The 15,813-nt window shown below is 36.1% G+C and overlaps 1 protein-coding gene across 1 annotated transcript in view; it reads right to left on the bottom strand.

Annotated features, from left to right (window-relative positions):
* Positions 1-9,995, bottom strand: part of LOC138710497 (WD repeat-containing protein 54-like) — a 28,838-nt gene extending 18,843 nt beyond the window's left edge. Inside the window, exons 1-3 of the mRNA XM_069841435.1 lie at positions 9,864-9,995; positions 6,671-6,904; positions 1,584-1,764 (exon numbers count right to left, since the gene is read on the bottom strand). Coding sequence (XP_069697536.1) covers positions 1,584-1,764; positions 6,671-6,898 — 409 coding nt within the window. The 5' untranslated portion in view covers positions 6,899-6,904; positions 9,864-9,995. The remainder of the gene's footprint in view (positions 1-1,583; positions 1,765-6,670; positions 6,905-9,863) is intronic.
* Positions 9,996-15,813: the final 5,818 nt, after the last annotated feature.

Below are 15,813 nucleotides of genomic sequence, written 5' to 3'. Positions count from 1 at the left end.
AAATGTTGATCCTATACAGTGTGAACCGCAAGTAATGTTGAATCTTTCGTACATTACTTTTAACACTTGAATATAAATAATTGATTAAATGGCGATCTTACTCGTGTTAATTGTGTAAGCATGTGCGGCTTACAGATGTTTCGGTGCTTCTTCACACCATCATCAGAGCCTACTAGACCTCGGCGTCATCTCGAACTTCGCTGCCTGTTGTGTGGGTGCGTTCGATTGTTGAAAAGTGTTGAAATGTGGTGTCAAATAGTGTGTGTGTTCTGAAATTGATCTGTGTGTTGAGAATTTGATCACGGTGAGTTTTAGTGTGTCTGTATATTTCATATTGTTCTAGTGTGTTGAGTTTTTGGTTTTTGGATTGTATGTGTAGGATTTCCATGTCTGTATTTATGTTATTGTATGTGTGGTTAGCATTAGTTATGTGTTCGGCATATGTAGATGTATTGTGACCTCTGGTTATTGCTTTATGTGTTCTTTGTATCGAGTTTGGAATGATCTGCCTGTCTGTCCAATGTAGAAACTGTCGCAACTATTGCATGTGAGTTTGTATATGCCTGTGTGGTTGTATTTATTTGTTTGTGTGTTGAGACATCTTTGTAGTGTGTTTTCTGTTCTGTATGCTATGTTGTATTTCTGTTTTCTGAATGAGGATGCGATCGTGTGTGTGTTTTTGTTTTCGTATGTTAGTGTGATGTATTTCTTGTGTTTGTGTTGTGTTTTGTGTGTTTGTTGAGTTTTTGTTTTGTCTTCCTTATGATGTTGTCTATTATGTTTGGGATGTAACCATTTTCTTGTGCTATGTATTTGATTGTGTTCACTTCTTCACTGTAGTGTCGTTGGCTCATGGGTATGTTGAGTAATCTGTGTACCATTGTCCTGAATGCAGCATGTTTGTGTTGTGTATGTGTGTGGTGATGGTGGTTGGTTTTCTGTATATTTTGAAGGTGTGTTTGTTGTCAACTTTTGTTATGGTGATGTCTAGGAAATTTATGGAGTTATTGTTTTCGAGTTGCAGTGTGTATTGGAGTTTTGGGTGCATTTTGTTTATGTATTGGTGTAGTTTGTGTATTTGTCATTTGTTTCTTTTGTATAGTATGAGTATGTCGTCTATGTATCTGTGCCAGTATATTATGTTGTCTGCATATTTGTTGTGTTCATTGTTGAGTATGTATGTTTGTTCTATGTTGTGTAAAAATATCTCTGCTAGTATGCTAGATAAGGGTGATCTCATTGGCAATCCTTCTGTTTGGGTGTAGTATTTGTTGTTGTGTGTGAAATAATTTTGCTTTGTTATAATGTCTGTGATTTGGATGATTTCTTCGATGTGTTCTTGTGATGTGTTGTTGTCTATGAGCATTTGTTTTAGTATCTGTAATGTGTCTTCCGATAAGTGACGACTATGAATTCGACCCTAAATCTTAAGTGATATAGAGTGTTAAAAATGTGTAATCAAGATGTATAATCAGACATGTTATTTTTTAACTTACTTTTAACAATGATATTATCTATGACTGGTACAATCAGTTAAAAAATACAACATAGTTATCTATCTGAATTTTAACAACCAGACTAACCAACACAAAGTAAATCATCTCCAATTAAAGCCAAGCCTCGTGCAAAGCTGCTGCTAGCCTCAGGTAAATCCAAACAAGGGTGAGAAAACTTGCAGATTCGTCCTTCTGCATCAAATATTTGTACTCCTATAGAAGAAGCCACCACAAATATCTGCTGTTTTCCCACAATGCACCACATAACCTGTGTGAAAAAGAGGACATATTAGAACGAAATGTTTAGGCCTACTGACAGTTTCTACATATTCAGTTCGTTTAATGCAATCCAAGAACAATAATATGCGACAAAGGACAAAATATTGATTAATTTAAGGCTTAACTCACACGGACCACACCACAACCACAAAATGGTGGTTCACTTGTGGCAGTCAGAAATTAGTATGGAAACAGATTATAGTAACTCACACGGACCACAAACTGAAGTCAGTGTCGACGTCTGTCGCAATGAGTGGTCAGTATCACCCACAGAACTATCGCTTTCGGTGTAGAGCGCAACTCACATAGTGCGACATGCCGACCACTTGCCAACCACTCGTCGCTGACACCATATGCTTGGAAACGACAGACACTTACTTAACTGCCGACGGCAAATAGCACATTTTGGAACTAAGGTTATTATCGCCGCGTTCTCATGGTTAACATTTGGCAGGTCTTTGAGCGGCCTCGTGCATAACATTTGGCAGGTCTTTGAAATTTAATTGTATTATTGTTTTCAATTTCTTATGTCGCCGCTCCAATCACTCGTCTCAATTTCAATATTGCAACCAATAAGCTGCTTCCATTATTAAATGACACCTACTTGTCTAATCCACGTGGACTAAAACCGAGGCTGCAATGTCTTGTGCTGAGGACGAACATTAAGGTATGTGCTTAAAAATTATTATTAAAGAGTTGTTATTAAGAGTTAATAATGTCAACGTACTCGTATATGAAATAATAATAATAATAATAATAATAATAATAATAATAATAATAATAATAATAATAATAATAATAATAATAATAATAATAGCCATTTAACAATATAACAAACTAGTGCTTATTCTTATCAAGGAAGTAGATGTATGTGACAATGTGACGCTTAGAATGAAACCTACAGAGCAACAATCGGTCGGCAAAATTATGTTTTAAAAGCACACCGCACGTTATTGTATGATGCCGACATGTTAAGCATGAGGCCGTGGCGATAATACAGTGTGATTGTTTGTGGTCGAATGGACTCCAAGCGACCACAAAAAAGTGGTCCACATGTGGTCGGTTTTGCCAACAGCACAACCACACAAAAACTGCAAAATAATCGCCAAGATGTGGTCCGTGTTAGTTCAGTCTAAGACTAGGAACCAACACTCTACGATCATTTATCATGGATATATTATGTTATCTCAGTCGAATGGAACATATTGTTGAAACAAGTAAAAATGTGTTAATAATGTATGTCTATTGAGCGAAAATGAAAGATGTGAGGATTGCCTGATGATACCAGTGGCGTATACTGGTTAAAGGGTTTGGGCTACCGCTGACCCTATTATTACACAAAATATATCTAACAATTACTTTAATTTTAATTACTATGGTAAAACTAATAATACAAAATTATTACATTATGTTATATTATAAACTTTTTCTTTTGTAATTTCCTTGGGCTACCGCTGGTAGCCCCGGTAGCCCGCAAAATACGCCCCTGGGTGATACAGCAGTGGGGAAATTACATTTGACACTAATGAATTTGTACTGTTCTTATACTTTTGCATAAGTATTTCTGACATCAGGGAAGCAATTTAAGAAAGCATAAAGGAGATTCTGCATTATTTAGAGTAACGCATGGATACTTGACAAAGAGTACATTAACTCCATAGTGCTGCACCCTTTGAAGTTGCTTGACCTGCTTTTCAGGCATTTTCGACCATATGCATTAGAAATACACTTTGCAGGACTCCTATGATGCGAGGTCAGTATGACAACAGGCTTCCATATATTTATTTGAACCACTTTCAAGAAAGCAGTTTACTGTTTCGGGAAAACCAGTCTAGGTGCAAGCTTGTCCGCAGACAGATGCAAGCTAGTCTGTGGTGACATTGTATGGTGAAAGATTTTTCAAAACTATGGATCCATCAAAAGAAACAAACAGTTTAGATTTTGGTAAATATATTTGTATTACTATAGCGTTATATTCTCGGGAGGAAATTAAACACAGTATAAATATGGGAAATGCGTGTTATTATTCGATTGAGAAGCTTTTGTCATGTAGTCTGCTGTCAAAAAAATCTGAAAGTTAGAATTTATAACACAGTTATATTACCGGTTGTTCTGTATGGTTGTGAAACTTGGACTCTTACTTTGAGAGAGGAACAGAGATTAAGGGTGTTTGAGAATAAGGTTCTTAGGAAAATATTTGGGGCTAAGAGAGATGAAGTTACAGGAGAATGGAGAAAGTTACACAACGCAGAACTTCACGCATTGTACTCTTCACCTGACATAATTAGGAACATTAAATCCAGACGTTTGAGATGGGCAGGACATGTAGCACGTATGGGCGAATCCAGAAATGTTTATAGAGTGTTAGTTGGGAGGCCGGAGGAAAAAAGGACCTTTGGGAGGCCGAGACGTGGATGGGAGGATAATATTAAAATGGATTTGAGGGAGATGGGATATGATGATAGAGAGTGGATTAATCTTGCACAGGATAGGGACCGATGGTGGGCTTATGTGAGGGCAGCAATGAACCTTCGGGTTCTCCAAAAGCCATTTGTAAGTAAGTAAGTAAGTAAGTAAGTAAGTAAGCGTTACATTTTCATAGATTCCATGCTTGGTTTGTGAGAACTGTCTAGGTTTTGTTGCAATCTGAGCAATCTGTAATAAATATACAAATATAAATATCAAATTATGTGTATATATACAACTAATATTTTATATCCAACATGCAATTAGAAAGGCAATTAAAAAGTTTCAGGTAAAGCAGTGGTGAGCAACTCAGCTGCTGTTACGAGCCACTGTGTCCACACACGAGCAAAAAAGAGCAATATTGACATTGTAAACATCAGGGTGATCAGTTCTCACATAATGCTTGCGTGCAGCAAAGAGTGCTCTTGCACAAAGAACATGAGTTGATTATCACTGAGGTGAAAAATATGGGAAAAGAGGATTTTATTTCAATTACACAGAGATGGACCTTTAATGAAAGACTTCAATAAGGTAAATAAGGATGACTGAGGCGTTTTGATAAAATAGAGAAACTTTAAATGAATTAAAGTGAAAAATGAAAATCCACTATGTACTTCTAGTATACTCTCAATGAAAATATAAATTTTTATTGTGTTTGACTAAGGAAATCATGAGTAGGGAGACCCAGGAGACCCATCATGAATGTAAAATTGGAGCCCTTTATAGTGAATTACTAAAACTAAATATGAAAAATGGAAAAATCCTCAAGAGCTTCTTCCTTATGTTCCACCATACTATAATGACTTTTAAAGACCAGTGCCTCATGAAGCCCAATTAACCAAAAGTACTTAAGAAAAAAATCAGTATCATCAATAGCAAAACCCCTATGGCCGTGGACAAAAAGAAAAGCCCTAATGATCTAGATGTTTAATTATTTCTCTGATGACTAGAGTATTATTAAGGGGAAGAATACTGAATTAAACATACTCTTGTAATAAAATAATTATTAATGTTCTTCTGATGATCAGGATATTGTAAAGTAAAAAGCTCTGAATATTTTCAAACAAACTGATGCAATAAAAACAATGATTAATGTTCCTTTGATGATTAAAACATTGTTAACAAAAAATACAGAATATTATTAAACATATTGTTGTAATAAATTAATGATTAATGTTCCTTGGGTGATTAAAAATATTGCGAAGTGTAAGTACTGTACTACATTTTACTACAGATACACCCTATACTGTTGTAATAAAAATAATATTGTAAGATTATTATTATTATTATTATTATTATTATTATTATTATTATTATTATTATTATTATTATTATTACTATTATTATTATTATTTTCATCATCATCAGTACTATGAAACTTCTCTGAGCAAACAGATTTTCAATCAAATGAAATTATAACGTATCATTTGAACTAGTTTTCCTCACAAAAAAATTACTTTAAAGCAGTCTAAGTAAAATAACAGTGCAAAACATACTGTAAAGCAGTAATGTAATTATTCACTCAAGGTACGTATGTTTAGAAACATGCACCAATGCCCTATTACATGGTAGGAACAAGTTAGTTTTAAAAGATGCATGGAATTTATAATATATGCTTAAACAATGAACTTCAATATCTCAGAATAGACTATGTCATTTAACCCAGAAGTCCTCTAAGGCCCTCACAATTGTTCCAGAACAGTCATCAGCGTTAATCTGTAGTCCCCAAAATCCTCCAGTCTGACCCTGTTTGATTTTTATCTTTGGAGTTCAATAAAAGATAAGTGTATAGAACAAACCCATGCACCTTAGAAGATCTCAAGCATAATATGCCTATATTTCTCAATGGGTATTTAAGCGTGTGGTGAGGAATATGTTAAACAGGTGCAATAAATGTATAGGAAAGGACTACAGGCAGTTTCAGCATATTCTTTGTTAAATTGGATCAGTACACAAGATATTACTAGCATCAATTCAGCACTCTGCATTGCCAATAGTTAAACTGTTTCTACACATAAAAAAGCTGTCATGCGGGCAGACTACGTTAGACTGAGGCACTCTATAACAGCTATTTTGGCATCAATAGTAATTTCGAAATACTTCACAATAAGAACACAAAGTTATTTCCTACTAGTAAAATTATTTAATTTCAGACAAACTGAAAGGTTATGAAGAAACAAAGATAGGTTAAAAAAATATTATATAGAATGTAACTTAATATTATATTATTCATTTTAATAATTTTATTAAGATAAAAGTTTCACTAGACCTCTTAGTTCCAATAAAAATAATTTTCAATGCATAAATGAACTTTTACTAGCCCTTATCCATCAGCCACAAGAGCTAAACTTGAATTTCTGGTAGATGATAAAAGTACCGGTACAGTACCTAGGTAGTAAGCTTAAAGAAATATGACAGACTTTACCAACCTGTGTTACTGAAGTAATGACAGTTCTTGGTCTGGTTCCTCTCTCAATACACGGAATATACTTGGCTCTTATTTCAGTGTTACAGATGGGAACAACATTAATGTACCCATCATGTATAACAGCCACAGTAAGGGCCTTCTTTGTTTGTGGACTGAATTGAATGGTCAAATTATTTCCTACAGCTGAAGCATTTGTTACCAGAGTCAACATTTCACTTCTTTCATACATTTTCTCCTGAAATATAAATTAATGTTTACATGTACTAGCTGTGTTGGCTGGAAAGACCAGAGGCCAAAACATCGGAAAATGTCAATTAGAAAATGTGCGTGACATATTGCTTCCACAAGAATGAAGTTTCATACATAATACCTACTGCAGACTCAGTGATGGAACTTTGTCTATATTGGTGTCACCAATGTCAAGATGAAGCCCTTACAAGCATACTGAATTATGTTAAGTAAGCCTATAGCAGCAAGAGTGTAGACAGATACATGTATGCATGCTAAAGTTCTGCTTCATAAAAGTTGGATTCAGGCTGACTGACAAATTCTGTGGATCATCGCTTGCCTATTAGCAGTTAGTTGTTTGAAATCCTTCTTATGTGGTACACGCTTGTAATTATCTACGTGTCTGTTAAATAGTGCCCATTATGCGTAATGGAAAACTGGCTTTAATCCGGATCTTTGAAAAGAAAGGAACGTGATGATACACTTAATTTAGGCAGTGCTAATAGTTCAGAAGCTATGTGTGAAGATATTAATAACAGTGATTCTAGTGCCATTGAGGAAATATCTAGTCCTAGTGATAGCTGTTCAAAGAAAAAATTCTTTCGTAAATATGACAAAAGTTATTTGGCACTTGGATTTACTTGGTGTGGCAATGAGACTGAACCAAAACCTCGGTGCGTTGTTTGTTATAAAGTGCTTTGAAACAAGTGTACGTATGAAACCCGCAAAATTGAAACACACTTAAAGATGAAACACGCAAGTGTAAAAAGTAAACCTGTCGAATTATTGAATATCAACATTTATTTATTTTTTTAGGTAACTATTAAGTTAAAGATTATCCAAACTCTAATAGCCTTGAATTATTAAAAAAACGAAAATGAATTTTCTTCTGTTAACATTAACTTAATTAGTTAATACTAATATAAAATTAACAGAAATAAATCAATTTTAATTAATTCTATTTTAAAATATAAGTATACTGGTACTAAAATACGCTAAAAAAAACGATAAATTTGCTTTCGATGGGAACAAGAGTAAAGTGGTCCGCAGAACTGTTCTGACTTAAAAAAAAAGTGGTCCCAACTTCACAAAAGTTTGAGAAATGCTTTATTATACTCTACTGGTAATTAAACTTTCAACAGTTTCTTAAGATTGACATATTGTCAGCCTATTTACACTCTAATGGAAAAATATGTGCCCTGGACTTATGGAAGATGGCAGCTGGCCGATGCTTACTGCATAATTACCCATTAACGTCGGTATTTAGGTTTACTTAGTGTTAATAATTATGATTTGATGTCTGTTAAAATTATAAGCAGAGTCAACATGTTTCTTTACAGAAATGCTTCATTTTCAGAATTCACAAGATCTTTTAAATGTACAGATACCCAACAGAAATAAAGGCGAAACTAGCGCTGAGGTAGTTCCGGTGATTTGGGAAGTGAATATCATTGAATTTATAAGGGATTTTGGTTAAACGAGCTCTGAGATAGTTCCCGTCCCATTTCGCTTCCACACCTTCAACTGTTTCCTCTGTAACACCAACATAACTTTAATGATATTATGAAAGTTTCAAGCAAGTGTACATTCAGGCTATGCCTTGCATTAACGAATCTGACAGGTTAGTTTAGGTTAGTTAGGCTTTTGGGAACAACTGGATAATACGCACGGTAGACATTGGTATTCGACATTGCTCGCTGGCTACTAGTCACTGGGCCATACTGAAACGTGTCAAACAAAAGACAATCGAAATGGTGGTAGTAAATTTCGTGACTATATTCTTAAATAACTCACTTCTTTAGTCAAATGCAAGGTTTATGCAGCACAACGGCGGTATTTTGAATGCGCCAAAAGAAAATGCAGATATAGTAAGATCTTAAAGTAGGTTATCACAACGAAATAAGGGGGAAAAATGTGTGTTTCAGGGAATATCATTCAAATGAAGGAAAGTAAATTTCCGATTAATGTTCACCAAAGCGTTAAGTGCGTAATTATGACTGCGTTGCCGGTTTATTTGTGGTCTAGAAATTACCTCTTATTTTACGAAGAAAACTTTAGCGGGCATTAAATTATTCACTGCTTTCATCATATTATTGTTTATCAATATTATGAAACAAAAACTATCATAAGGGCCATGACCGACAGGATCATCTTGGCTGCTTGCGCATGCGCGGATTTGGTTAATAAAAACCTAAACTAACCAAACCTAACCTTCGTATAATATGCAATATGTGTAACCAGAGCAAGAAGGGGTCTTCTTGATTAGATCTGGAATGTAAACACGAAAATAAATTAAAGGAAGGATCACGCTGCCACTGCATGAGAGATCCGTGCATGAGTCACAGCAAAACTGTTCCTGTCGCGAGCCACTCATCTAAGTCACGTAATCTATTCGCAATATTTACGCAAATACATCTCGTCGCTAATAGTGGTGCTATCTCTCAGTAATGTTCTGAACGAAGGAGGTATAGAGGGGGGGAAAAAAAACAAATTTCTCCTTCTAACGACGCCACAGATCAAAGTCATGTCCTTATATTGGTGACAATGTGTGTTTAGTTCAATTTGGATCGTAACCGTAACGGTACGGTTCAAAGCTACCGTAGCAAATTCTCCAGTTCAGTGGGCTTTTGTTTTGTCTTGTATATACGAATCTGTGACAGGGTAGGTTAGTTTAGTTTAGGCTTTTGTTATGGCTTGCATACACGAAGGAGAATCCTTGTCTTGAAATATTTCTCTATGAAATCCTTAATTTTTTTAAATTCATCTCCGCAAGAAAGTCTTACAAATTCGATCAGTTTCACTTCCAAAATCACCGGAATTACCTCAACACTAGTTTTTTTTCTAACCAAACCTAACCTCCCACAGATTCGTACATGCAAGGTATACGATAGAAGCGGAATACAAAGGGAACTAGTTCAGCACTAGTTTAGCTGAAATGAATTATGGTTTGCATGGACCAATGTTACCTTCTGTTCGAAATTAGATCGATGTTACAAGTTCTAAATATGAAATTCTTTGAAACCAGATTTATAACACTTCTCTGCCTGTTATTGTACTACTATGACGTCCTCGACTTTCATCCAAAAATCAATATTATTCAATGCTGCCAACAATATATGAATTTCTTGGGAATTATACTAGAATTAATGAATGTTTGTACTTCTGACAGTACTTTATGAGTGAGGTGGCGGCACGTTGCCATAGCAACGAGTGTTGTCATAGCAACGCCCAATCACAGTCCGTTCCCCTCTCACCCTGCTCTCAGCAACTTTCATCCGCGGTTATTTAGTAGGTCTGCGCACACCGACGCGGGACGCGGGAGCGGTAATTTCTATGAAGCGTCTGACGTTCACGGCTGACGCATTAGTAGGTGATTCTTATGAAACCAAGAGGACTATATATTATATCATTAGTCCTCTTGTATGAGACGTCAGACGTGTCCGATCTTTTGTTAGTGAGGGGATACTTGCACAATGAGTGAAAGCGAAGACCTAACATTCTAAATATGCGAAGTTCCAATTTTTCAAATTTAATTTTATTCAATCTAAGGAAGAAACATTCATATGAGAATATGATACTAAATTATCTTTGCCGTATCTCAACTGTAACTGACTCATTCGTGCGCCAAAAGACGGTGTTGTAGGTATCTCAACATACATTTCGCAGTATGTTTTTCATCAATATCTCAGAAAGTTGTTTTTTGCACTTAGCACATTTAGAACGTTAGGTCCTCATTTGCTGTTAGAAGAAAATGAATGGGAAGAAATTCTGCTCTAACAAATAAATGATGGAAAAGCTTAAGTAACTTATATCTCATATTTAGAACAAAGCGCGAGGAAGGTTTTTTACATCACTAATCAATCGGCACATGTTACAAGATGACAAGATATTTCGTGAGTTTTTCAGGCTAAACATTGCTCAGTTCAAATGTGTTCTCGATCTGATCAAAGACGATCTCATTAAAGATTCTTCAAGTAGATATCTGTACCCTATGACTCTTGACGAAAATTTAGCCATAACACTGAGGTATGTAAAGTAAAAATGCTGTACAGTAGTATTGTAATAATATTGTTTTCTTGCAACATTGAAGTGTAATAATGCAAAAACTTTAAAATAAAAATACTTTATTAGTATAAACTGCAGTAATTTAATCAATTTTTATTTTTTAACAGTGAAAAAGAATCACAGTGATTCAAAAGTTGCCGAGTTTCAAATCCCGAATAGTCATACGAGTCACGGACGGTTGAATGATTGCTGATATTCAAAGTTGAAGGTGATCATGTCATCCAACTACTAGTGCTTGTTGATGCTGAAGATTCCGGTGGCAAAATGAAAGGATTTGTGCAGCGACTTTCCAAATCAAAAACTATCTGCAGTGATCTCATTTTCACCTCATGAATCAAATGTGATCTCAGTTTTTGACGGATATCGCAATACTTTAATCAATGTCATCAGGGGCGGCTCGTCCATAGGAGCTGCGGAGCTGCAGCACTCCCTGCTTTGACAGGAAAATAAAAATAATATTTATTTTAATTTGTAGACGAATTGTTACAGCTTTTATTGGTAAATTGCTTTATATTTCATCTGGCCGGGAATATGTACTATTATCTTATGCGTAATCTTTTTGCGCGTCGACTGTATTGGAATTGACACTGCATTCAAAGTCGTCCTGGGATCTGTAGGGTGGTCAGCTCATAGAGACTGTGTCTTGCATGGTCAGGGAGTAGAGAGGTGAAGGGAAGCAGAGGGAAACTGCCGCTGTTTAAAACCAATATCTCGCTGCAGTGGCTTGCAGAGCCAGGCCACAAGGGATCTTTCCTCTCCTCCCACACCGCTACTGTAATGCTGCGTCAAATGGATTCTCTATTCCCTTGAAACTTAATGACAAAATTTTTATTTTCTTTTCACATACTTATTGTTGTAGAATCTTATCGAGTTAATATAACGAAATTAATATTCTCTTTTGCCTTATTATTACGTATATATCCAGCCTCCAGCAGAACCTAATATTTGCCTTAACTCAAAATGATTGCACGAGTAGAATCCTTTTGATGTAGCACGTAAAATACGAAAGAGACTTCTTTTCTAGTTTTAGAAAATTGTTGACCATCAGTACATCTGAGTGTTGCTTTGGTGTGACGTCTTAATACCGTAACTTAACCAGTGCAAATGTGCAAGCATGAGTGTGTGTGAATTACAGAATATTAATTTTATTTTTCTCAACTTTCCCTTGCGGAGAAAATGTATGTAATGAAGTAAAATTAAAGGGTCGTCCGTTACCCGACTTAAATATTACTCAAGCTTCATCCAACCGAAACAGTGCATATATAAGTATAACAATGAAATTTACGCTAAGCATTTGTGGTTACGTGGATGTGAACAAAAAAAAATCTGTATTTTGTTTTCCTTGCCTCCTCTTCGGTGGTGATGCTGCATGGACTAGGAGTGGTGTGACAGATTTAGGACATTTGCCCCTAAAAAGCAAAATGCACGAATCTTCGCAGTCTCACCTGAAAAATGATGTTTCATTGGCTATGTTACGCAACTCATACCGCTGTGCAATCAAGTGAAACGAACAGAACAAACATTCTCAAACATAATCAAGAAGTGAGAAAAAATCGTGAAATTATTTTTAAAAAAATATTGATTGTATCAAATTTTGTGGCCAATATGAACTTCCCCTTAGGGGACATGATGAAAAAACGATTCGAAGAACCCTGGTGTATTTCGTGGGTTGCTACAGTTCGCGAGTAATCTAAACGAGCCTCTCAAAAATAATTTGGTACATGCCACTGTTTAAGGTTATTCTAAGACAATTCAGAATGAATTGGTAGATTGTAAGTTGAGTGTCTGCCGATCTGAAATTCAGAATGAAATCGATGGTATTAGTTTTTCTTAGGGATTAGCAAATGGTCCCACATATATCTCCCAACTAAGTCAGGAAGTTTTGGTTTTTCGATATGTAGTGCATTTATTTTTGTCCTATACTTATTAGTAATGGTATCAATAAGTGAAATTTGTATGTACCGAAATCTACTGCAGCTCTCCCAATCCACAAGTTCACGAGCCGCCACTGAATGTCATCATCGCGATTCTGATTCAAACTGTCGATGGTAATTTTTCTATCGATGCGCCTATCCTCCAGCAAGCCTATAATTTTTTCGTGGTGTCTTTGGCGTTTACTCGGTGGTCGAAGTGAATTCGCCGTTCTGTCCACATTCTGTGTGATTTGAGAAGTTGGTGGTGGACCAGCGTCCTCCGTTGCAGTGTTTTCCATCATTAGTATGTCGTCTTCTTGGATGCTTGTATCGTCACACTGAATATTGGATATGCTTATGTGAAATTGAAAATAATAATTTAATTGTTAATTAAGTTACTACACTTCATAGTTTATCGCGGTTTAGACTTTACTATGAACTAGACCCTAATGAACCACCACCATCTAAAAAACTTATACCACTTGCTAGGGGTGATGGTTTTGCGGATATTGATGGGTTTTATGTGCGAGATTCATTTACGAAATATTTCAATAGTCACGCAGGGACAGTACCCTGGCGAAATAATCGTATTACTAGAACTCACTAATCTAGTTATTTACACATTGTACAACATGTTTACAACAATATAAATGTGTCACATAATGCTAATAAACTATATACATTTAGGATAGATTATATTTTTCTTACCTGATCTCTCGACAAATTCTATTTCTTTCCAAACATTGTCTTTGAAGGTAACCATAAGTGAATTTTGAAGAAATTCTCTCAAAAATCACAATTTTATTTTTTGACATAAATTACTACATACTTCCCTCTGTTAAAAAAATAGCTTCACTAGTATGGTAATGACATTTTTTTAGTCCATAGGCCAATTTCAAAAGTCCCGTGGTGCTTTAAATTCCAGCTGCGACACGCTCAGTTTTGTACTGTTTTCTCACACTTAAAAATTTCAGCATTATCATTCCTATAAAATGCTCCTTGCGACGCAGATTTTGTGACAGTTGAAACTTGGTATTTAATTTCACTGATCTGCAGTGAATAAAAATTGCTCTGGGTTTTATGATGAATACAATTTCAGTATTTTTTTTTCAGTTTCTTACTTTTTTTTTTATTTTTAAGAAAAAATATTATACAATATTAAAAAAAATCTAGAAGCGTATCTAATCAATCTACATGGAAACTCAGGGCAATTTAAATAAGTATACAGTACATGTGGTGAGGGCATGCACAAATAATGAGAACGAAAAAAAGAAAATTATTACGCAAGGGACTTTTTTAGTTACCCGCCCCCCTCCAAAAAATGTAAACTTACCCATTACTTGTGAACCATGAAAGTTACAAAGTCTTTTTTTTTTTTTGGTGAATTATTTAGTTATATTATCATACACCTATGGTACAAATTTTAAAAATCTAGCTTTTATAATGAATTTAAATACTATTATAGTCACACTCATGCCATCATCTTTCTTTCAACCCATAAGCAGTGCTGACTAGATCAGACGCTATGGACAGTACTCTATAACAGAGTCGCCAGTATGAAAGGATAATTCCAAGCCTTTGTTGGCGTGAGACGAACTCGATAGCTCAGTGGTAGAGCGCCTGACCAGAGAACAGGAAGTCGCAGCTTCGATTCCCGCTCGAGGTTGTGAAATTTTTCTTTCATACCATGGCATGATTGTGACTATAATAGTATTTAAATTGAATAATTTCGAGGGAAAAATTGTTCCGGGGCCGGGTATCGAACCCGGGACCTTTGGTTAAACGTACCAACGCTCTCCCACTGAGCTACCCGGGAACTCTACCCGACACCGATCCAATTTTTCCCTCTATATCCACAGATCTCAAAATGGGCTGACAACAGTCAAGCAACCAACATTTGAGTGCACACTAACTCTGTGTGACTTTTAAATTGTGGTTTTCTGTTACGTACAGTGACGTGTATTATGCAAATTAAGCTTTCAGGAATAACTCCCTGTAAAGTTAATTTGAATAATTTCGAGGGAAAAATTGTTCCGGGGCCGGGTATCGAACCCGGGACCTTTGGTTAAACGTACCAACGCTCTCCCACTGAGCTACCCGGGAACTCTACCCGACACCGATCCAATTTTTCCCTCTATATCCACAGACCTCAAAGTGGGCTGACAACAGTCAAGCAACCAACATTTGAGTGCACACTAACTCTGTGTGACTTTTAAATTGTGGTTTTCTGTTACGTACAGTGACGTGTATTATGCAAATTAAGCAGGGAGTTATTCCTGAAAGCTTAATTTGCATAGTATTTAAATTCATTAATATGTCACATCAACGGACGTGTACACGTCACCAAACATCGTAAGATGAAGATTACACTAGCTTTTATAGTTTAGAATTTCGTAATTTCACTCATGGGTACCCTTAACAATTCGGTCTTCGTAGGCTGGGCTTGCGACATCAAAGCTGCATGGAAACTTCGATACCATTTCGACCAGTTTTTCATCTTCCAGAACGGAAAATAAAACTTTTGCTTCAGACATTATACAGCAAGGCAAGTGACGCGCTGCGGCTGCGTCTGTACTGCTCTCGAAGGGGTACAGCCGCGCGGCTCAACCTGCAACCTCAACATGGTCGACGCAAGCAGCTGACGCAGCATAGGAATCATTTCCCTAGAGTCGACGGCAATTCGGAAGGCGGTAGTCTGCTAGCGTTTGCGTCGAGAGAGACAGATAGAGAGAACAAGGCAGCGTACAACATTGCCACATCGTACTTCACGCGCACGTGTAATACAAATAGTGTAGGAGAGAATTTAAATTATCAAAAGACAATAATGACTTTAGCCGTTGGTTACTGTAAACATGACATCAAACATAAACTCTTTCCTTCACTAATAAAATTCTTTGCACGGTTCTCAATCCCACACCACATGCTTCTCCAGTCGTTT

This window comes from Periplaneta americana, chromosome 12 (assembly GCF_040183065.1).
Source record: "Periplaneta americana isolate PAMFEO1 chromosome 12, P.americana_PAMFEO1_priV1, whole genome shotgun sequence".
In the NCBI taxonomy this organism is placed as follows: Eukaryota; Metazoa; Arthropoda; class Insecta; order Blattodea; family Blattidae; genus Periplaneta; species Periplaneta americana.
The sequence above is the reverse complement of the archived record's forward strand: the minus strand, read 5'-3'. Positions and strand labels throughout refer to the sequence as shown.